General features: G+C 29.4%; 1 protein-coding gene across 1 annotated transcript in view; it reads left to right on the top strand.

Annotated features, from left to right (window-relative positions):
* The first annotated feature begins 13,217 nt into the window (after positions 1–13,217).
* The window catches only part of LOC123294839, a 121,548-nt gene continuing 108,748 nt past the window's right edge, over positions 13,218–26,017 (top strand). Inside the window, exon 1 of the mRNA XM_044876012.1 lies at positions 13,218–13,750. Within this exon, the coding sequence (XP_044731947.1) occupies positions 13,289–13,750 (462 nt within the window). The 5' untranslated portion in view covers positions 13,218–13,288. The remainder of the gene's footprint in view (positions 13,751–26,017) is intronic.

Genomic DNA, 26,017 nt, shown 5'->3' with positions numbered 1-26,017 from the left:
TAATTTACTACATCTATTACATTATTATAGAAATTATAATTGGTGTTTGAGGCACGCACCGTGATGTTTTGGAAGTTTGCGTTGCGTATTTTCTTAAAAATAAAGACAAAATAATATTATTTTTAGTATTCGGTACCCAATTAAATCAATTTACAATCAATTATTGTTTTATGATAGTTCCCTCTATACTCTAAAGTGACACCTACTAATTTAATGAATTTGATAGGTTTGTTAATTCATAAATCTTTCTATTTTTCCCATAGCCACAACTTCCGAATCAGGCCTCAGATCGAAATATGGTAAAGAGCTTTTCCATTTGTCTTGATATTACAGGGGCGTAGGAGCCGTATGGGCAGGGTGGGCAGCTGCCCACCCAGGAATTTCCCTGGGTGGGCCATGCCCCTTTGTTGAAGAGATTAAAAATTTTATTGCTCTATTAAAATTTCGTGTAGGATAATTTTAAGGGCAAAACAATAGTTTTTCACTAACAATTGACCTTTCTGCCCACCCAGCAAAAAAAAAATTTCGAACCTGCCCACCCAGCAAAAATTTCGTTCCTACGCCCCTGCTTGATAAGCTTAATTTACTAGTACCATTTTCTGCTATCAATAACAGAACACCCTGTATAGACATAAAGTAGTAGTAGTACCTATGTGTATAAAAATAAACACAATTGAACTGAACGGAAATAAGTAGAATTCAATAATATCAGATGAATATATCATTTATTTGAAAGCAACACATAAAAATAAACAGATGAGAGAATGTTAAATCACACAAATGGGATGGGGAGTCTGGAAGGCTATTATGTGGATATTTTATGATAAACAGTCTAATAATCTGTATGTAATGTATGTAACACACGCGTACGCACGGTTCATTCATACATTTAAGGGTGTTTTTAGATTATTTTGTTATTATCAGTATATATACAGGCTGTTTGTTAATTCAATGCATACCTTTAACATGATTTGTAAATAATTTTTACCATATAAACCGGTGGTAGAAAAATAAAACGCGTTATAACGTCATAAATATTAATTTTAGAAAAAAAAGTATAAAGTATAAGTTTTAGGAAATTTTGTAGATTTAAAACTTAAGTTATTATCATTTTCTTGTTTAAAGAAATATTAGAAGATTTATCGGTTAAATAGTTAAAAAGTAAATCGTCATAGTCGTATAAGTCATAAACGATTACCATGGAGATATAGCCTAAAACGGTTTTCCTTAAAATGGAGACACTTCCCCCGCCTATTTTTGTAAGGATTTTGTGCATTTACATTAAGTACGTGAAAAAACTCCTGTATAATCAAGAAATGAATTATCTGTAGTCAGAGGTATGTGGCATTGAATGAGATATTAAACTCCTAAAAAAAAAAAAATTGAAATTGAAACATCCTGTATGCGTGTCTGATATACACAAAAGATTTTTAGGAAATAAAATGTAAATAATTGTAAACCAAAAATATTTAGTGTAATATGACACTCTGGCCGATGCGATGTATATGTTTTTATAGATGTTTATTGTTTATAACAAAACAAGATAGGTCACACATGTAAAGGCGGAGGATTAAACATTAACATGCATTAGATATAGATTATAGATATAAGGGTCTTGTCTATTTAATAAAATTTTTTACTCGAATATCAAAATAAGGTTGAAAGCGCGAGTGATGAAAAAACAAATGCACTTTTAAACACTTCCACCATATTTTTATTCCATGCATATATGTAACTTTCAAGGTGTAGGTACTAAGTTTAGTCCCAAGTTTGTAACGCTTAAAAATATTGATGCTACGAACAAAATTTTTTTATAGGTGTTCATAAAATCACCTAATTAGTCCATTTCCGATTGTCCGTCCGTCTGTCAACACGATAACTCAAAAACGAAAAAAGATATCAAACTGAAATTTTTACAGCGTACCCAGGTAAAAAGTGAGGTCGAGTTCGTAAATGCAGTGGCGGATTAAGTATTTTGCCGCCCTAGGCCCTGTCATTAGCCGCCCTTTTAAAAAGATGAAATTTTATTTTTTTGAATCCGTTTATATTATTTAGATATAATAAGCAGCGCTCTTGTTTTCTGTAAATATATTATATATGTAACGTTCTCACTGTGTTACCCAAACTCAATGTGAGTGCAATACTTTATCAGTATTGCACTCACAAATAAAAAAGTTAATCAGAAAATAAATTCCATTCTATTTCATAGAAATTTATTTGTAAATTTATATAAAAAAAATTCGAATAGATCCTTAAAATGTATTGTCGTTACATTATATTAGATTTAAAATTTTGACATTCTGAAAAATTTTCCGCCCCTCAAATTGTCCCGCCCTAGGCCCGGGCTTCACGGGCCTAGGCGGTAATCCATCACTGCGTAAATGAGCAACATAGGTCAAATGAGCAACAATAGGTCACCCAAGACCCATCTTGTAAACCTTTAAAGATAGAACAAAAGTTTAAAGGTAAAAAATATTCCGTGTAAAAAAAAAACCAACTTTTGCTTGAAACATTTTTTCGTAAACATCACTGTTTACCCGTGAGGGCGCCAATAGGGCATAAATTGTATAGTATGTATCATATGTGTGACATGTATGTATGTATAATGTGATAGAGTAATCAACACTGTCTATGCATGGTATTTCAACAATTAACTCAGTCAATTGTTTGTTTTCACTGGTTTGATCTTGTTTATGACCATAATCTTTGTCTAGAAATTATCAGTATATAAAAATCACAAAGATCTGAGAGACAATAACCGTGTTATAGTATAATTTATTATTTGTTGTAACTCTAAGCTTCAATGTGCACGCAAACGTGTAAATAAATAACTTCAAAATTATTTCCACGTTAATAATTTAATGTGCTTGTAAAGAGAAAAATAAAATTTTTATAATTCAGAATGAACTAATCAGAATAATGTTTTTAGTAATATTACTTTAAAACTTCTGCTATACTTATGACTTTCGCTGTTTTTTAATCAATTTCTGGAGAAAAAAGGTTGAAATCTGATCACTTTCATGTGTAATTTTTCGGATTAGGTAATCTATTTTTAGTTCAAAATCTGGACTACAGGGGCTCTGTGGTAGTATTTTATAGTCCGACAAATTCCATAATCCAACATGACCCTGCAAATGTTTGTTGAGTTACCGCGATTCCACTTTAGTGCAATCCAAAATTAGTGCAAAAAAATACTCATACTATCGCTGCTCAGTTGATCGATAACGCCTATAAGTTATTATAAACGTTCAGTAGTAGTTTTGAAAATTATGATTAAGTTAGCGTGCCAATGTTAACAGAATTATTGTAAATGTAATAAAATATAAATAATAAACATATGTTTTTTAAAGCACGATTACGATTATTATTATTAGTGATCGATAATCAACTACTACTGTTGCAGTTTATTTCAACTTAATATAAACCAGTCAATGGTCAATTCCAATTTGCCAAATAACATGTTAGGCTACATACCTTTATTACTCACGACTTGGCTTGTAATAATCTTCAGGCACAATAAAGATCATCATAAAGAACATTGTATTTCCAGTCTTTCTCATTTTGTTTACCTACTGGTTACTGTCCATTCTGTATTGTCACTCCTAAAGATGTGCTGTCGAGATAAAAAATTTTGACGCATCTATAGATAGCAAATTGACATATATGTTAAATGAATGACATACAGCCACAAAATTTTATTACTTTCTGATCAAAAGCTTTCACGGCCACAAAATTATGTAACGGGTAGTTTTCGAACTACGGGCTATATAACTATAATGTATGTTTAGCTTTAATCGCTCGTAGTTCGAAAACAACCCGTTAAAATATTTTGCGGCGGTGAGAGCTTTTGATAAGAACGATCCAAAGGGCATTTTGGGGGTGATTTGAAAAAGCTTCACAAAAAGTCATTTTCTTAGTCATATATGTACTATAAATATAATATGTGTGTAACTTTGATCGCCCGTAGATCGAAAACTACTCGTTAAAAAGTTTTGTGGCCGTGAGAGTTTTTGATCAGAACGATTTGAAGAACATTTTGGGGGCGGTCTGAAAAATTGAAAGAAACATATGCTAGCATTTAGTTACTGCCACTAAATAAAGCTATATAAATAAAATTCACTGGAAGACATGACTTTTATTTTATACTTGCGTTCGCATAAAAAAATCCTTATTATTATCTGAGAATGATTTAAGGTTAATTAGGCTCCAGGAACTACATCTTACCCTACCTGTCTATTAATTAATATGATAGTCGCTTAACAAGGGTTTAAAAATCATCCATGAAAACTCTAGGTAAATAAAGGCATATATAAATTAACACAACTAGCAACATTTTAAATGGTATACTTGGAAACCCATTTATGAACAGGTTAATCTTGAAAAGGCTTTCCAATTAACAATATGATGCAATGAAATAAGTATTTAAAATGCATTTGATCGTCATTATAAACGATAGTCAAATATGATTAATTATTTTTTAAATAATAAAAATTTAATATTTTATAATCTGTATATAAAAATCAAGCACCCATCGTACATATACATACTATCTGCTGTCTAACAAAGTAAATACACCAATTACCTACAGAACACTAACTCAATCTCAAATTTTTCGCCGACAGGAATGGATCTTTCGGCATTTGATACAGGAAAATATCTAGAAATTTGTGCAAAAAAAGAATTTTCGCATAACCAAAACTGTATTAGAGCGCGTTATAAAAATAATTAGCGAGGTATTTATTTTATATTTTTGAATTTAAATTGATTGTATTACGGCTGTGTAGACCTACGCTTGGAATTTTTCTTTTAATGATGAGAAATAATTTTAATGACGAAGTTATATGAGAAGAACTGTCCAAATTAACTATGATTGGTTTTTCGTTGTTAAAATTTGGCAACACAAATTGTGTAAATTTCAAATCTTGCGTTACTATTTTAACTGGATAAATCTTTTGCTTTACCATTTTGCTCATGGAAAAGACTAAACCATTTTATGACACTGAACCTTTAATTGAACGGAAAATTATAAAAGTATAGATTATATTAAAAAGTCTATGGTGTTACATGACCTCAATAATAGTGAGTTTTTAATTTATTTAGGCTTGACGAACTTTTACTAAATAAATATGAAAATTTTATAATATTTAATAAATAATAAAAATAAATTAAAAAATCATTTATCAAAATAAAATAAAAAACTAACGGTATCATCATAAAAATATACAAAATATTTTCAAAAATTATTTAATATAATAGAATTTAGAAAATATATTACAACAATTGACAGTGATGTGTTAATGTCTTTTAAAGGTAAACGAAAAACGTAGTACGAAAGTCATACGACATCCATAGCTTAGAATCCGTGAAAAAATTCAAAACCATTACTTGGCATTACAAAAGGTCGAGTTTTTGTGCAGAGGAAGTTTGTAGCTTTATATAAAGTGGACCATTTTAATCTATTATGACTTATAGCTCGTTTTGTAGTTAACCAATCAACAAATAACTTAAATAGCTCGCTTTAACCTGCCCACTAGCCCAATCCCCGCTTAGCTATTATTCCAGTACCCAATCCCCTCTTAGCCAACCCGCTAAACGCTAACCTTACTCCATTTTCTAGGACAATTAGATCGATGTCACATTTTCTCTCCTTAGGGGTTGAATTGCAAAATATCCTTTCTTACTAAATACAGTGTGTATAAGAAATCTGTTCGCTGAAAATTTTGAACTTTAGACATTTATCATTTTAACCATTCTTCCCATTTTTCTTACATTGATAAAATATACTATGCAAAAATTTCCGATTTTCGATTCATAACGAATCATTCCTAACTTACTGCTTGTGAGAAGAATAATTACAATTCTCTTTTGTAAATATTATAAACCCCACGAAGTTAAGAAAACCTTAGTAACATTGACATTTTAGCAAATATTGATACATATTTATCCATAAAATTATTTACATGAGGCTTCCATATACAAACTATCCTTCCCGTTTTCACTACCTTAGAGTGGGGGAAGGAGGGTGACAAATACCTTTCAACCTATTCTCATACCTACCGCTTCGGTTTCTCAAGCCGTTTCGGAGCATTTTAAACACAAACACCATGACATGAGATTTTTTATATACTATATTTCTCTAACCTGTTTTCCAACCATTTGAGCTTATTCCTCTTAGTATATATATAGATCAGTACTACAGGCAGAGAAGGGCCTTGGCTTTTGCGAAGACATGTTTTCATCTGCTTCTGTTCTCGACTTCTCGTTTCTAGTTGCCAATCCCCAGTTCTCTCAAATCTTTTTCCAGTGACTTTATCCAGCTGGTTCTGGGTCAACCTTTCTTTCTTTTTCCGGTATTTTCTCTTACCAGTACTTGTCTTGCCGCTCTATCTAAGGGGAATCGAAATCTATGACCCAACCATTTCAATCTCTGCAATCTTATCACGTTTGTTATGCAGGGCTCTTTATTTAGTTCGTATAGTTCTTGGTTTGATCTTAATACTTTTCTCTCCTATATGTTCAATGTTTGTTTTTGAGTTATGGAAGCTGAACCAAAAAGAAAAACAGTTCCTCTTAGTATAATCATAATAATAATAAGCCTTGATCCCAGTAAATGGACAACGGCCTCTACTTTCACAAATGTGAATTTAATCACAATAAGGGCAGAATGCCTAATGCGTTTCTCCACGCTTATCTGTCAGTAGCAATTCTCGACCATGTATTTCCACCGTTGTTTCTAAACTCATCCGACCATCTCTTACGTTGTCTACCACAATTTTTACTATGTATGTTACTCTTAGTAGCTCTTGATAAATATAATGAATGGAAGTGATCAATTACATGAATATTATGGAAGTAAATGGATGTGACCAGGGAACAAAATACAAAATGTAAAAATATATTATTCATAATTCATGAATTTAGTGAATGAAAGAAACACTACTCATGTTTTTACAACAATAATGATTACGTGTAAAAAATAAATGTTAGTGGGTTCTTTTCAGTGACTGATAAAGAATGGAGAATGCGAGGATTTATCACTAGACAGAAGAGAGTTTATTATTTGCTCAGCATCATCACCAACGAACGACTAACTACAACCAGCTATACAAAGAAAGACAAGTCTTTCTCAGATGATTATTATTTAAGATGATGATATGATGTTGTTTATGTGATCGTCGTCGCATTCATATTGCAGCACACCGTGTACTGTTGTTCTTGTGGTTATATTATAAGAGCGCGCGCGATATTATTATATATTGTAGAGTTGCAACAACGTTTTTCTGATTTCTGAAGCCAATATTATTATTAGTTTTTAGTATACGATCAACACTCACCAACTAAAGAACAACAGCTTACTACCAACGCATAGTCAATAAATCCACGTGCGTATCTATGATTTTTATTACGTGGTGTGAACAAATTATAATTCATGCGAGAAATCGATTTTAGTGTGGTACAATTTTTATTGTAAATTTGTTTAGTGAAAAAATTTCGGAATCTTTTTACGTGATTTTTTTTTTTAAAGAGTGCCCTTATTTTATCGTGAGTGGTTTGACGTGTAGTTTGTAAGTGTCATATTTTTGTGTTGTGATTATCGTGTGTTTTTCTGGAATATTTTCTATTAAAGGTGAAATTTTTATTTAAGCTCGTTAACTAGTTTTACGTGAATTTTTTTTGCTTTAATTTTAATATTAATAAAGATAATAGTAATCTCTGGAAAGGGATATTAAATAATTGGGATTCATGATTACAATCTTTAATCAAATACAAGAACATTTTTCGAAATTATTTAACACATTTTTTTCTTAAAGATTAATTTTTAGAATACGGCAGAAAGGACAATTTCCATGGAATTGATAGAAAGGGAATAATTTATGTCAAATAGAAAAGTTTATGACAGTTATAATAAAGTTAGTGACCGAGTAATTCCTATTTTTTGCATATCCTTCATAAATTATCAGAAAATAAATTGCCTAAAATTTATTTTATTTGTTTTTGCAATTGATCGATCTGATTACCTCAAAGTGAAAGAAATCGCAGTCTCAGAGTTCGAAAGTTAAAAAATTTTGACCGTGGGCCAAGTGATAAATAAACAAACATAAATATATCAATTTAAATGTTTTTATCGATAGCGGTTAATGAATTACTTAGATCTGAATGTGATTAATTACAAAATATGATTATAACGTTATCAACAGCTTTGGCAAACAAATACATTAAAGCATTTTAGTTTGTTAATGTATAAATTACTGGAAAAAAATTGTAATAATTTTTCCATGTATGCTAAAACTCTCAAAAAATTTTACAACCTAAATCCGATTTCTTGTTGATGTACCTGAATGACCATCCAATAAATATTGATCCGGAAATACTTAGTCGTGAGATGGCCTTCAAATGTGAGCCAAAAAATCATTTTTTGATATACATATACGTCTAGAACAGACATGGTTCATTAACACATGGGAAAAATCATGTGCATCAAAGTGCACAAACAGAAATTCCAGTCAAATATGGGATTAAGTATATTGAATTTTCACGAATATACATTTATGACTTATTCGCCTACGTTTCATTTCTATTGAAACTTGTCTTTCTTAAAATTTATTAGTTCGACATTGAAAAATGATTTTAAGTCATTTCTTAACTTTTCTTCTGACGGCATACGTCTGGCAATATTATCTGAAAAATTTAAAATTTCCCAAATGGTTTTGACTCTTCTTTTTTGCATAATAAATTAAAATATTAAAATTTAAATTTGCATAACAATTCATAAAAGTTATTTTTATATATTAATGACATTTATAACCAATGAAATAGCGTTTGTATTACTAATTAAAAACTATCATTAGTTTTTTATGATCTTGCTAATATATTTTTAAAGGCTAGCATGAGAAATTTTTTATCATTAGTCATACATTGATTAGAGATGAAATTTAAGTAGTTGAGAGATTGCAAGGGGATTTCTTAGAATTTTTATGTAATGTGATGAAAAAAGATTTCCATTAAACAACTCTAATGAGAACAGACATTGTAGGGTTATATTACTTTTTTTTACGCTGAATACGTTTTAAATATTAAAGCAGAGCCACTGGTCTTAGGTTATAGTCCTACGCAGTGTTGCCAACTTTCAACTCTAAGGCCCACTAAACAGGCGATAGAAAACCACTAAAAAACAATTAGAGAGCAATAATATTGCCAGAAATGATATTAAAATATTAAATTATTTTCCCACTAAAGGCAGAAAAATAGTAAAAAAAAACCACTAGTTTTAGTGGTAAAACTACTAAGTTGACAACACTGGTCCTACGTTCTGGACAGGACGTAGGACTACCACTTTCTATATAATGCACTTTCTGTATAATGTAAAAAATATTTTTGAGATAAAATACTTGCATTTTAAAATCAATTATGCAATTTTTTAATAAAAAAACAACTGACTTCAATAAACTGAAAAGCTAAAACTATTGATAATTCCTGTAGGAAAGAAACGACCGTTCCCTAAGAATTACCACTTTAAAATTATAACACTCCTTCTTAAATCAATATCAAAGTGATGGTCAAGGACATCGGATGAAATGAAAAGGATACTTAGAGAGATATCATTTTTTGGGACAAATTTTTGGAAATATTTTAATTGAAATTGAAATATTTGAGTTGAGTTTATTCTTTTGAATTATTGTTTTGAATTAACTAATTATTTTACCATTTCACTTTTCAAAATGAATTGAGCCAGATTTATTTGACCATTCATTTCCATATGTGTTAAAATTATACGTCATGCTTTTTCCAAACTGAATCGATTTTGAAGATCATTGCCAATTTTTTAATTTTTTCCAGTACGGAACTCTAAGCTCGCACTTGAAACATAGCTAAGAACACTCTCCGTTAAATTACCTTTCAAAAGAAACCAAATAAATACTTTACGATGCCACAGACAGACAAACACAGACACACACACAAAGCGGTTAAACTACACCCCGTTTTTTACTTCGGGGGCTAAAAATAATTGAATAATAACTAAAATTTTAAAAATTTAACTGTAAAAGAGGTGTTAGCTCAGAATGCACTGGTAACAGTATACAGAAAAAAATACACATTCTGGTGATGTGGAAACCTCCTCTTACTTTTGCCGGTTAAAAAATTTGTTTCATGAAATGAATGTGTAATTAAGTAAAGTAATGACTAGTAAGTGAGTGTATTTAGTTTAATGAAATAAATCTCTTTGAGTTCATTTAAAATTAAGAACATTTAAATAATAAAAATAGCATTTAAGTTATATGAGCAAAGAAAGATAAGATAATTTTTAATTTATTGCTAAATGAAAAGTTCTCAATTAACTATTATTAAAAAAATCAAACAAATTAAATTGAAAATAAGTACATAAGATTATTCAATCATAATAATATAATATTATGAATCAGTGATTCTAAAAAACCACTTAGATTTGGGAGGCGTATAATACAATTTAATAAACTTATACATTTGCCTTTTGGGAATATACAAAAAAAATTAGTCTTTCTATATACATCGTTAAATCGAAAAATATATATTAAATTCATGAATGAATTATGAGGAAGTGATCTGTATGATTTGTACCAATGTTTTTAAATAAATTGTGTAGGTACTGTTTTAGGATATATCTCTTGATATTTTTCAGTCAATGAGTTGGAAAAACTCATTTTCAAAATTAAAGTCCGTTTCTAGGTCTTACAAAACCGTATACTTCTGCTACCACAATAAAATCGACACGTTAAGAAGAAAAATCATTAAGCTGGTTTTTCGATCCCCATATCCACGGATCCCAGTATTCCATACTTAGAATCACTATAAAAGGGGTTTTCACCACTTTCGAGACTTGAACCTTTTTAAAATTTATTATTTTTAGTATAAACTATAAAATTTATTATTTTCAATAATAATTGGGGATTTTTCAAATTTATAATGATGTACAGGAGGTTTCGTATATTCATGAGAGGAGTAAAAATTTGTCTACTATAATTGTCTACTAGCTTCCTTCCATTCACTCAAAGGAAGAAAATCTCCCTTCATTGCTCTTGTTTCGATGTGAAAGAAAGAAAACAATCTTTAATAATAAATCCATCTCTAATTTTTTGGCAGGTTTTGGAATATAATTTATGTATACATGTTAAGGAACCAGTTTTCAAAAAATTATTCAAGAAAACGGGTCAATCAACTTGCCATAGTCATAACAAAAACGGTCTATCACACACATGCATTCATAAAAACCAAAACTCAAAATGAAAAAAAAAAACAAAACTAAAACTCAGTAGCCAAGCAGTTCATAAAACTTCATATATTTTAACTACATTTTTTGTGGCGTGAAATACATAAATTTTTATTTTCAAATTAAATTAAAACTACTTGTTATAATATGAATAGGATCGCGTGCCTCTTCAACTGTTTAATTATCCAAATGAACATTTAATTATGTATTAATAATATTCTAATATGCTTATATTATCCACCACAAATTTTAACGAATTTACAATACTTATACTACAGAATATGTCTACTTTATTTGTTTTACAAAGTAAGGCAAAACTAAGGGTAACAATAGCTTAAAATTTTGTTTTCAGTTCTTTTTATTTAGAAAGATACTGTTTTAATTTTAAATTTTATGATGCACATTGAAAACAAAATCTTTTAAGAAGATATGCAAGGATTGAATAATACTAGGGATTTCAATAAAACTTTATAAATACATTTTATGATTAACAAAGTTTACAAAAATCACAACAAATTTCAAGTTCATCGAGCTTTTTATTATTATTTTATCGTTCAAAGTTGGCTGAAAAAATTATGAATCATATAGATTATCCTTTTCAATTGGATATTTCTATACCAAAAAATCTAGAGAATGTTATAAAAAACTATTTAAAATATTTAGACAATCTTGTAGTTTATAATTACCATAAAAATATAAGGTTGTCGATGATATAAAACCAAAATTTTAATTTAAGTATGAGTTCATCAATGATCCATCATTGGATGAACAGAGACGACTATAGTTAGAGTATTGATGATTGAAAAGCGATATCTATATTATCAAATTTATAAGCATCACTTGCACACAATATATTATATATTTTTGTAGTTGCGTGGTATTGTAAAGCCAAAAATAATTGATTTCTTAACTACAAAGCATGTATTTGGTTTATATCAATGTACCGTGTAATAAACGAAAACTTCAAAGATTTTAGTCAAGTAGAACTTGAGATATCATGTCAACCACCTTCAAAAATGTAGTTTCAAGAAAAACGCGTTTTAAGTTTGGTAGAAAACTCTGACAGAGTAACTTTGATAATAATATTATCAACTTTCGATTAAACGGAGTTCTCAGATCTATACAGATCCATACATTAGGCCTTCCACTATACTTCATATGCAATGTCTTGCAAAGTTATTATTAGGATTTCTACTAACCGAGTTGTTTTGCCTTCTTTTGAAGCAGCAGGAGCTCGCTGTACAGAGGGATCAATTCAAACTTCCTTACCCGAAAATCCGCAGTACCGCTAAAAATAATTCGAATTATGAAAAATCCGTTAAGGGGCATATTTTTGAGGTTCTAACCTTTAAAAATATACAAAAAATCAATTTCTTCAAATTTCTAGACCAGAATACTGCCTTAACCAAAAAAAAGAAGGTTTTAAAGTTTATGGTTCAAAACACATCGTTCATTATTGCTATTTAAACACTCTGTATTTCTGCTAGAATAGCAACGAAAGGCACATAGTAATCTAATTATATATCTTTGTTTAAGGTACCCACAAAGCAACAAAACAAAATCAGCGAAGATTCCAAGACACAAAACGCAATCAACCTTGAGAAAACATATCTATTATTAAATCTTCAACACTGTTTTTAAATCAAGGCCACACTATATCATTCATTACATAGTTTATTAATAGATTTTTCATCTCTCAAAAGTCAACAACATTGATTTAAACAAAAAAAAATATACAAAAAATTTTTAATCAAACTGGAACAAAAATTGTGCAATTCAGTGTGAATAAAGCAGTGAAATGTGAAGTGAAGTGACAAAACTATGAAACAAAAACGTATCTATTTTATGTCCAAATCAAAATTAAAAATATGAAACGATGTAAATTAGGGCATAGAATATGAAATGATTTAAACAATTTTCTTACAAAAATCTTTATAGACATTTAGATAAAACAAAATGCATTTGGAATTTTATTTCATTTTAATAATTTGTACAAAATTTTGTACAAGTACATCACAATTCTATCGATCACATAAATATCATATGACATCACGTTTAGATGACGATAGTTATGAAATCAAAAGTTCAACACTATCGACACCACTTGTAATAACGACAATAAATGCTTTAAAAAATCATAAATTTCGACATTCAAATCGATACTCAAAATTCGATAATTTAATACATCGTATGAAGAATTTTGATTTAACGCGAACGACAACAACAACGACAGTTCCTACGCCTGTTATAACGACGGAACGTAGTAGGAATTTATTTTCAAATTATCATCATTGGGGTAATAAGTATGCTGCAGTGAATAAAAATAGTGGTGGTAAAAAATCATTTGATAGTTATGATGGTAAAAAGTTTAATAATAAAAAACATAAATATTTAAGTTCGAAGAGTTCTATGACAGCGTTAGGTGGTGCTAGTTTTGATGAGTATGATGATAACATTGATGATGATTCTGAAATGGAAAGTGAACCTAATGAATATGATATAATGGTAAGCATTTAATAATTGATATTTTGTTTGTTTATGTTATAAGTATGGATATAAAATTATTATGTTTTTAAGGATGTATGAGCATGACAACAATGTTTGATTTAAAGGCTCAAAATTTGTTTGTAGGTAGTCTTTTACTCAAAGAATATGTGGTTAAAATTTCAGCTTAGGTAACCGTGCATATTTTTAAGAAAAAAGTCATTAAAAATCGATATAAAATACATTGGCTCTCATAAAGGAATCTCAAAAAACGACATATTTTGGAAGTTTTTGATAATTTTCATTTGGAATGAATGAAAACAAATTAAAAAAAAACTTTTTAATAGAAAGTAACATATTAGCAATGAATTAGAAAAGAAAAAAACTAAGAGTCACCGTCCATATAAGGGATGTAAGAGCAGGGTAGATTAAGGGTTGAAATTATTTTTATCTTATTTTCAACTTTGATTGAAAAATTGTATTCTTACTTTTCGTCTTATATCGTCAAGTAATAATATAAATTTATCATCAAAATTGAAAAATATCTATTTTTAAATTTGTGCCCCCACTACCATGCTCAAACATCCTTAAAATTTTTTGAAGCCATATGACCGAGAAAACAGACAATGAAAATTATTAAAATTCAAATTGGCGAAAACGATCCGGAAACACACGATGTTACACGAAGGTTAGTTTGACGTCATTTAAAGTTGATAATAGTGATATATTAATACAACTGTTGACACCATTTCATTGTCATTGCTTGTCGAATTGACATCACAGATCACGTGTGCGGTGGGGCAAAAATAAATCGTTTTAAAATATTTCTATTATTGTGACTTTTTAACAATTTTGTTCATAGTGTTTTTATTGTTAAAAATGCGTAATTTTTGAGTTACAGGCTCTACTCGACATAAATTTCCATAAAAAATTATCAAAAAGCATTTCTGTTTTTCATGAAAAAGGTCTATAGTAAGTTTGTTTGTACAAATAGTGTTGAAAAAGAGGGCTTGCTGATGAGATATGAATATATATGAGCTGAGATATAAACTGCATTATAATTAATATCAGTGTCTCATAATCAATTATTCGTTCAATCGAATACTCATTCTAACGCAGTAAAAGAAGTAATACAAATTGTTTTTGTTTTCTTCAAAAGAGCGGGGAGGGGAACAAACTATAAATTTTGCCTGGAAATTGGAGATCAGCGGCCCAGAAGCCTCCTTATACGTCATTAAAAGTTTGAATTTGTAAAAAAAGATCTTTTCATTTTGAGAATCTTTCAGACCCCCCGAATGAGCAGGAGGGGGGTCGATGGTGTTATATTAATAAAAACATCTTCGGGCTACTTTAGTATTTTAATCTATTTTGACTTAAAATATTTTAAAAGATATTTATTCCTTGTGAAAACCTTCCCTCTTGTGAAAATAAAATAAAAATGATAAAATTTTTTGCTAAAAAGATACTCTTTCCTAAGAAGGCACTCTGTCGTTTTTCTTTCCTAAGAGGGCACTCTACCAACCTAGTATTTTCTTACAATAAACTACAAAAAGATCTAGGAAATGCCTGTGTGAGACTCAATTAACTCTGTTGTTATTAGTAATTTAACTTGATCGGCCTTAGATATTTGTGCATTGAAATTTAAATAGTTAATGCGCTAAATACCGTTATCATATTGAACCTACAATAATAAAAATGGTAATAATTAATTGTTAATATTCAACTAATAACTGCTAAATAAAAATTAATATTCGTCTCCATGCTATTCCTATACATAGGTACACATGCATAATATATCAATAATTAATTGTCAATACATACGTTTGATTTATTGTACGTTTATTGATTATCTTTTTATTTTATTGCATTACATTTACAATCAACTAACTTATCAATCAATATCTACGATAGAACGGATTGTAGTGACGTGACTAACTTTGGAATTTTATATATTAATTCCTTAGTCTGTTATTTTTTTGTTAATGCTCGCGATCTTCCTAATTACTTTATCAAATTCGGTGATTTACTTGTCATTTTATATCTTATCGTGCTGGTTAACGAAGTAACAAAAAAATTTAATTTTGTTCTATCACATCCAAATTTTATACAATTTTGTTAAACCAAGTATGTAATCCTACTTAATTTGGGTCATATTTTTCAAATTTGTGATCAAAATTAACTTAGCTCTAATAATTTTCGATTATGTGGAGTCCTGGTTTCGGAATTAAGAACAAAAGTGATAGCTACCGAAAAAGTGACATCACAGCTGAAAAGAATGACCCAAAATTAGTGGGTTTCAAAAAAAATTCCAATTAGATCGGATCAAATTTGCCTGTGTTATCAAAAAAATCAAAATTTTGAACTTTATGACGTCATCAAAATCAAAAAAATTTAATTTTGCTCTATCACATCCAAATTTTATCCAATTTTGATAAACCAAGTATGTAATCCTACTAAATTTGGATCATACTTTTCAAATTTGTGATCAAAATTAACCTAGCTCTAATAGATTTTGCGAATGTGGAGTCCTAGCCCCGAAATTAAGCACAAAAGTGAAAGCTACCGAAAAACTGACATTACAGCTGAAAAGAATGACCCAAAATTAGTGGGTTTCAAAAAAAATTCCAATAAAATCGGATCAAATTTGCCTGTGCTATCAAAAAAATCAAATTTTTTAACTTTATGACGTCATCAGAATTCAAAAAAATTAATTTCGGTCTATCATATCCAAATTTTATCCAATTTTAATAAACCAAGTATGTAATCCTACTAAATTTGGATCATACTTTTCAAATTTGTGATCAAAATTAGTTGGTTTTAAACAAAATCTAATAAGATCGGATTAAATTTGCCTATGTTTTCAAAAAAATCGAATTTTACATCTGACTGGTTGCGCAGACTGTTTCAAAATTCATTCATATGACGAACATACCATATGAATTCTCTTCACCATGAGTTGACAGCTTTTTATAGTAGATAGCGAATGAGGTCTTGTAGGTATAACACCAATATGTTATTCGCTCCGTGCGTGAGTTTCGTTTCCATGACAACGATACACTACTTTAATTATAGAATTGTATGGTTGCATATATAATTGTATGGATTGCATTGAAAACTTACATTTAAAATTTAATATTCTTGTTTCACAAATTTAAATAAATAATTATGATAATTTACATTTGAAAAATAATATTTGTACAATTTGATTTCTTATTTTCACAATTTTTAATGCATTAAGTTTAATTAATTAGTGTTTTTTAATCATTTTAATTTGACAGTTTCTATATCATTAACATGTAAAGAATTGCAAATTAGTCATAACAGCCCCCTTTATCTCCAAAATTTTTCACTTAAAGCGCTGGCATCGATTTTATTATCCCTACCATGACTACGCACAAAACGAATACATAATATAAAATAAAAGATTAATATTAATAAATTACCTTATAAATTGTCATGTACCTATTTGTATAAACTTAAAACTTTTATATAAACTTGTCATCTACAGTTATCAAGTTGTAAAATACAATGTTATTATTATATACATTTTAAAATGACCTGAATGGCATTCAGCAGAATTTTCTGCGTTTTTATTACACAGTTTAACCAAACTAAAAATATTAATAACAATAATAATTAACAATTGAAATCTAAAACATTTTTAGAAATCCCCAACTTATTTGTCGAGTACGGAACCCTAAACTCGCTCTTGAAACATATCTAAAAACACTTTCCATTAAATTGCCTTTTTCCTTAGAGTCTTCATGACCTAGTTTTAAGTTGTCCCGGGTACGGAATCCTAAATTTAAAAATATTTTGCTAATAAAATTTGCTATACTAATATGTACTTCTGTTAACTAAAAAATGTTTTATTTATTTTTTATATAGGTTAGAATTTAAAAGACAATAAAAGAAAATTTATTGGTAGGAAAACTAATTTATAATTGACTTTAAATTAACATACTCAACATTTGGAACTAATTGATTTGATTCCAATCACATATAAATATAAATACAAATGAAATTTTACGAGCAACTACAAAAATAAAGTTTGATGTTTTTCATTCAAAATCTATTTGAGCCAATATAAATGGAACTTATTCCTCCTTATAAACATCAATAAATAATTATGATATACAAGCGTGCCAGGGCAATGTTGGATAAAAGGCTTGGTTTTTTTTTTTTTAAATATGAAGTTGGACTAAGTTTAAATCAATTCTGAAAATTTTAATGTAACTGAAGTTTCAACTAGTTATTAACTGAAAATTATAAAAAAAAAATGTAGGCCGCCGTCCACCGATTTTATCAAAAAATGATTCTTTATAATGTACTGAATAAAAAAGTATTAGGCCATTTTTGAATTCAAAGGGCTAAACACCCCCCCAGGGCACTTTGAAAATTTTTTACATATACATTGTTGAACCTTATTTTTATCCGCTGTCCATAAATAATGCCAAAAAAGGATTCCTTATAACGTCCTGAAGAATTAACTAGCGAGGCATTTTTCTATTTAGAGGGCCCATCACCCCCGTGGTTCGCTTTGAAATTTTATTTTTTTTAACTTAAAAATTTTTAATTAAAATTTCGAATATGATGTAATACTATTTTAATATTACTAATAATTAGTAATAACTACTAATAAATAGTTATAACGCTTAACCGTAGAGTGGGCGCGCTATGAGCATTTTGCCGCCCGCGCTAAAAAACCTTTAATATTTTTTAAAATAACTAGCCGTTAGACTTGCGCTTCATAGTAGCTGCCCCCACTCTCGTTAGCAACGTTTGTCGAGAATCTGGACGCCGTCAGTGCGCGGGGGACCGCTGGAGAAGAAGGTTTCTACCATCAGGTGTCGCCCACTCACGTATTAAAAAGTATTATGTAGCATAAGAGAAAAAAAGTCAATAAAAATATTAAGTTTTCTAAAGTCTTTTGTAAACCAAAGTTTATAGAACAAAGTTGAATAAATATGTTGATTAAATATTACTAACTGTTTATTTATTTAAATCCTAAAAGAAAAAATATTAAATTGCTATATTACTAGTCAAAATGGTCAAAGAAAATGAGGCGGCAAAATGCTCCCCACGCGCCTACTGACGTTACGCAAAAAGACGCGCCCACTCTAGGGTTAAAATATTTTTTAAGCGTTATAACTATTTATTAGTAGTTATTACTAATTATTAGTAATATTAAAATAGTATTACATCATATTCGAAATTTTAATTAAAAATTTTTAAGTTAAAAAAAATAAAATTTCAAAGCGAACCACGGGGGTGATGCGCCCTCTAAATCGAAAAATGCCTCGCTAGTTAATTCTTCAGGACGTTATAAGGAATCCTTTTTTGGCATTACTTATGGACAGCGGATAAAAATAAGGTTCAACAATGTATATGTAAAAAATTTTCAAAGTGCCCTGGGGGGGGGGGTTTCTCCCCTTGAATTCAAAAATGACCTAATACTTTTTTATTCAGTACATTATAAAGAATCATTTTTTGAAAAAATCGGTGGACGGCGGCGACCATTATTCCAGTTATGTATATGTAAAAAAATTTCAAAGTGCCCTGGGGGGGGTGTTTAGCCCTTTGAATTGGAAAATGACCTATTACTTTTTTATTCAGTACATTATAAAGAATCATTTTTTGAAAAAATCGGTGGACGGCGGCGACCATTATTCAGTTATGTATATGTAAAAAATTTTCAAAGTGCCCTGGGGGGGTGTTTAGCCCTTTGAATTCAAAAATGGCCTAATACTTTTTTATTCAGTACATTATAAAGAATCATTTTTTGATAAAATCGGTGGACGGCGGCAGTGAATAAGGGTCAGTTATGTATATGTAAAAAATTTTCAAAGTGCCCTGAGAGGGTGTTTAGCCCTTTGAATTCAAAAATGACCTAATACTTTTTTATTCAGTACATTATAAAGAATCATTTTTTGAAAAAATCGGTGGACGGCGGCAGTGAATAAGGGTCAGTTATGTATATGTAAAAAATTTTCAAAGTGCCCTGAGAGGGTGTTTAGCCCTTTGAATTCAAAAATGACCTGATACTTTTTTATTCAGTACATTATAAAGAATCATTTTTTGAAAAAATCGGTGGACGGCGGCAGTGAATAAGGGTCAGTTATGTATATGTAAAAAATTTTCAAAGTGCCCTGAGAGGGTGTTTAGCCCTTTCAATTGGAAAATGACCTAATACTTTTTTATTCAGTACATTATAAAGAATCATGTTTTGAAAAAATCGGTGGACGGCGGCGACCATTATTCAGTTATGTATATGTAAAAAATTTTCAAAGTGCCCTGGGGGGGTGTTTAGCCCTTTGAATTCAAAAATGGCCTAATACTTTTTTATTCAGTACATTATAAAGAATCATTTTTTGATAAAATCGGTGGACGGCGGCCTACATTTTTTTTTTATAATTTTCAGTTAATAACTAGTTGAAACTTCAGTTACATAAATTTTAGGGGGAGTTGCCCGATTATTTTAAGAAATAAATGACTTTAAAAGTAGGGATATTTAACATTAGTCTTATGGGAAAACGGTAGATGGATGATTTGTTTTCATAGATTTCTCCAAAACTACTCCCCCCCCCCATGAATTGCAGGAATGGAAAACATATTACCATATGCAATTATTCCTAAATGGCCATATGCAATTATTCCTAAGAGCCTAAATGGCCGAGCGGTCTAAGGGGTTTGTCTTTGTCTGTTTGTCCATTTAGACTTAGGTTGCGGGTTCGAATCCAGGCAGCGGCATTGTGAACAATTTATAATTAATGGGAGTGCAGAATTGATCACATTGTCGTCGCTTGGATAAGAACGAAGTAACCGACTCCACCCACATCAAAATGTAATTGTAAATATGTTTGTAATTAAATAAATAAAGATTAACAAATAATGATGTGGGTGGCCTCTGTTATAGGCGTATATGTCAGAGAAACGGAGGTTAAACCCCATTATTATTATTATTATTATTATATGCAATTATTCGACGAAGGATTAGTAATCTAGAAATTTGGTTAAAAAATGATCAGTAAAATCAGTATATTTTAAGCCATAAGAATTGCATTAGTTATAAATATGACACGATATTAAAATTCCTTTACTATTTAAACATAATTTAATATTTTAATAATTCCAAAAAGCTATTAAATAATTTTTTATTACAAAAATGTAATTTAGTGGTTCTCTTATCGCTACGCTAAAAGGTTATCACTAAAAATTTTTTTGGCAGTATTAATAAAATTACTTACAAATAATAAACATAACATAAATAGATGTAAATTTATCAATTAATAAGAAATTTTTTTAATAATCATTTTTTAATAAATTTGTTTGTTTCTTCTTCTGAAATAACCCAAAAAAATAAATAAAAGAACTACGCGAATAAGGTTTCTTATTTATTTTTTATGGATTTTAATCGATTCGGTGGGGAACTTTTTTGAAAATGAAGTTTTGCCTATGATACTCGCAGACATTGTAACTTTCTATAGGTCCAATCATTAAATTAACCTGATTTTTATACTTTTTGGATCAAAATTACCCCATGCACTGATTTTCAACAAATTCCATAACAAAATTTTTTTTCCGATTTTCTCGATTTTTTCAAAGGGGTACGTACCCTTTAAAAAAATTCCAAAAAATCGAAAAATTTAATTTGTCTCCAATTTCGATAAAACTCAGTATATAAGGTAATTATGACCCAAAAATTACAAAAATCGGGGTCATTTGTTGACTGGTCGAATAGTTTTTAAGATACGGACCAAAATCGATCCAAATTTCGCGATATCTCAAAAATTCTGCATCATTAAACCAACCAGATTTTTATACTTTTTGGATCAAAATTACCCCATCCACCAAATTTCATCAAATTCCCAAACAAAATATTTTTTTGTGTTTTTTTTGATTTTTTCAAAGGGGTACCCCTTAAAAAAATTCCAAAAAATCGAAAAATTTAATTTGTCTCCAATTTCGATAAAACTCAGTATATAAGGTAATTATGACCCAAAAATTACAAAAATCAATCAACAATTCAGTTCTTGATTGGTCGAATAGTTTTTAAGATACGGATCAAAATCGATCCAAATACCGCGATATCTCTGAATATGCAGTTCCCTTATACAACATTCGCATTCCCTTTAGAGGCCCTTACGGGATAAATTGCCCAAAAATCCCTTTTTAATGCTCACTTACGTTACTTTTGGAGCGTGTATACAAAATTTCAGGCTTCTAAACCCAGCAATTTCAGCTGTGCGTTGATCGATCAGTCATCTTCCATTCTTATATACATATATAGATTGTAAATAATTACCTACTTTGTAAAATAATTTCAATTTCCACAGTTTAGTTTGCTTTGAGATAAATACAAAAATGCCTTTGTGAAGACATATTTGAATGAGATTAAAATCTCAAAAAAAAACAAAAATAATAATAATAATAGTAATAATACACCTCTAAATCATATCACACACAAATAATCTAAAATACGTCATTTTAGCACGTTTTTTTTCTATCGACAATGAAAAAGAGAAATGTTTAAAAAGCTTATAATAAAATATTATTTAATCGTTCTTTTAAAATCTCGTGTGTGCAATTTCAACTATGTGCAATTTATTGTACAGTTTGTGTGTGGTTTTATATCATATAATCCATTGTCTACATACCTATTGCATTTTTTTTAATAAAAAATAAGATTCTTCATTCGTAGAGCTAAACAATAACAATAGCAAAAAAAAAACAGCAACAAACTCACAGTAGTTTGAAACGTGTATGATTACATTGATTTCAAGATTAACACAAAAATAAAAAATATATTATAAAAACAAGTGAAAACAAACAATTGACTGAGTTAATTGTTGAAATACCATGCATAGTCAGTGTTGATTTCTTTATCACATTACACATACAAACATGTGACACATACATAACTGATAATCAAGTATAGTACATATGATCTCACGGGTAAACAGTGATGTTTATGAAAAAATGTTTCAAACAAAAGTTGTTTAATTTTTGATAAGGAACATTTAAACTTTTGTTCTCTCTCTAACGGTTTACAAGATGGGTCCTACGGACCCAAGACCCAATTGACCTATGATGCTCATTTACGAACTTGACCTCACTTTTTACGTCCTGAGTACGCTGTAAAAATTTCAGCTCGATATCTTTTTTCGTTTTTGAGTTATCGTGTCCACAGACGGACGGACGGACAACCGGAAATGGACTAATTAGGTGATTTTATGAACACCTATGACATAATTTTTTTCCTAGCATCATTATTTTTAAGCGTTACAAACTTGGGACTAAACTTAATATACTATGTATATTTCATATATACATGCTATAATATTGTAGGTAGTACTCCTTACTCTTCTTGTGCGTATCGGAAATAATGTGTACCTGTACAGAGTGTAAACGGATCTAGCTGACAAGCGGAAAATTGTCCTTCAAATTTTTTTCTAAATTCGCTTAAATACGTTTTTTTTGGATCATCTTTAAATCGTAAAGTTTTTTAGGATGATAAAGATATGTTGTTAAAATTTCAGCTCAGGTATTCATGAAGATTTTAAGGAAATAATTATTGAAAATCGATATAAAATACATTGCTTTTATGAAGAAATCTCAAAAAACGACATATGTTAACGATGTTTTTGATAATTTTCACTTGGAAAGAATGAAAACAAAAATTTTTTTTAATAGTAATCATATAAGCAGTGGCATAGAAAAGAAAACAAGTGAAAAACAAAACAATTGACTGAATTAATTGTTGAAATACCATGTATAGACAGTGTTGATTACTCTATCACATGACACATATACCTATGAATGTCACACATACATAACTGATAATCTCATATTAATACATACTATAAAATTTTCATTTAATGTGTGCCCTCGTGAGTAGATAGTGATGTTTACAGAGAAATGATTCAAACAAAAGTTGTTTGTTTTTTTATAAGAAACATTTCTTATATTTAAACTTTTGTTCTATCTCTAACGGTTTACAAGATGGGTCATACGGACCCAACTGTCCTATGTTGCTTATTTATGACCTCTACCTTACTTTTTACGTCCTGAGTGCGCTGTAAAAATGCTTGATATCTTTTTTCGTTTTTGAGTTACTGTGTTGACAGACGGACGGACGGAAAACCGAAAATGGACTAATTAGATGATTCTATGAACACGTATACCAAAATTTTTTTGTAGCATCAATATTTTTTTGCGTTACAAACTTGGTACTAAACTTAATATACTTTGGTATATTTCCTATATACATGGTATAAAAACCAAGTGTCTCCACATGACATGAAAAAAATTTCATGTCGTTATATTTCGAAGTAATTGTGAATGAAAATTATCGGAATAGAATAGAAATGTTTTTTTGAAGGAATTCTAACAATTGATGTGAGTCTTACATTATAGTACCGGACCATTTTTCGGGCTTAAAACCAGCCTCACAACATAAAAAGATAATTATTATTGAAAATTTTTACAATTACATTTATACAATATTTTATAGTTATTTGGAAATAAATTATCGATTTAATGTGTCAACACAGCTGCTATATAAAATAAAATTTTGCTAAAAATCAAAAAAGAATATTTATCCACACATAATTTTTAGGTTAATTACATGTAATTTAATGCTACATTGAATACATCTGCGTTATTTTTCGAACATAAAAGATTTATATTAAATTCACAATCTCCTACATATGTCGCTTTGCTTTTATTATTATTATTCTTTTCACAATACTTACTTTACTAATAAAATTCATGTTATCAACAACAACAAAATATCTATGATTTATTGTAAATTTAATGAGTTTTTGCCAATTTATGACAAAATGATTGTGATCGAATATGGGGATTACATATATTATTGAACCCTTCTTTATGAGTCGTACATACCAAATCAACATAATGTATAACAAGCTATAGTATATATACAGTTTGACAACCATCTCGTTAGCCATTTAAAATATATGAAGTTAGAAGAGTTTTTATGCATAAGTTCTTATGTATAAGACAAAGAAAGAGTCTTCAGACAATGTATGGTGTGTGTGAAGAGACACTTTGACGAAGACGACTGACAGACCTAAGTTGGATGTCGTCACGAATACACACGAACAACTGATAAATGATATTGCATCACACACAATATATTTTCTGAAGACTCACTCTGCTTATACATAAGAACGTCCATAAAAACTCTTCTTACTTCATATATTTTAAATGGCTAACGAGATGGTTGCCAAATTGTATACGCCCCTTTTCGGCCAGTTACAAACGAAAGAGGTGGCAAAAAAATTCAGCTTTAGGGAAAATATACATGCTTATAGAAAATCATAAAGCGAATCTCCATAAAAAATTCCCATTAAAAGCAAAATATCCCCCAACGTCAAATGTAGCGTTAAATGAAAATAAATTTAGCACAAATTCTTCACAAACTACTCGTTAAAAAGTTTTGTGGCCGTGATTTCTTGTTCAGAACGATCTGATGAACATTTTAGGGGTGGTCTTAAAAATTTTCACAGAAAGCCATTTCCCTAGACACATACTAAAACTATAATATATTCGTCTAGCTGTAATCGCCCGTAGATCGAAAACTACTCGTTAAAAATTTTTGTGGCCATGAGAGCTTTTGATCAGAATGATCCAAAGAATATTTTAGGGCTGCCATTTTCTTCTCTAATATTGCGGGGTCCTTTATTATTTCTTACAATGGAAATTTTATTTCCCTTTCAATTCACAGCCGAATAGAAAATTCAACAAATACAGAACCCCAGGTAGATATAGTCTAATATCATGAGTTTTTCAACTTTTTCAACCAATTTGGGATCAAATATGATGTAACGATACCAAAATGTCCGGATGAACCTTCTGGTTAATAGGTATTTTCATCATTCCATCTATAGTTCACTCACTATTAATAATAATCATATTTGTCTAATATCTATTTTATTACATTTTATAAAAAAAGTTTCAAACAAAGGTTGTTTCAAACAAAAGTTAAGTTATTTGTTTCTGATAAAAGACTAAGAATGAATGTAATAGACAAATAGACTATAATATATTTACAGCAGTTTACTTACAATTGAGTAACTGTACAATTTTGTAGAGGCAGTTCAAACAATTGCGTTAATTATTGTCAATAACTTCTTAACTGCATAATAAAAAGTTTCAAATAAATTATTATTTATTATATTGATCATAAAAATATTTTCATAAAGTAAAAAGTTGTTTATTTGCATTGGAAAACAATGATATATACGAAAAAATGTTTCAAACATA

Source organism: Chrysoperla carnea, chromosome 3 (genome assembly GCF_905475395.1).
Source record: "Chrysoperla carnea chromosome 3, inChrCarn1.1, whole genome shotgun sequence".
In the NCBI taxonomy this organism is placed as follows: domain Eukaryota; kingdom Metazoa; phylum Arthropoda; class Insecta; order Neuroptera; family Chrysopidae; genus Chrysoperla; species Chrysoperla carnea.
The sequence above is the reverse complement of the archived record's forward strand: the minus strand, read 5'-3'. Positions and strand labels throughout refer to the sequence as shown.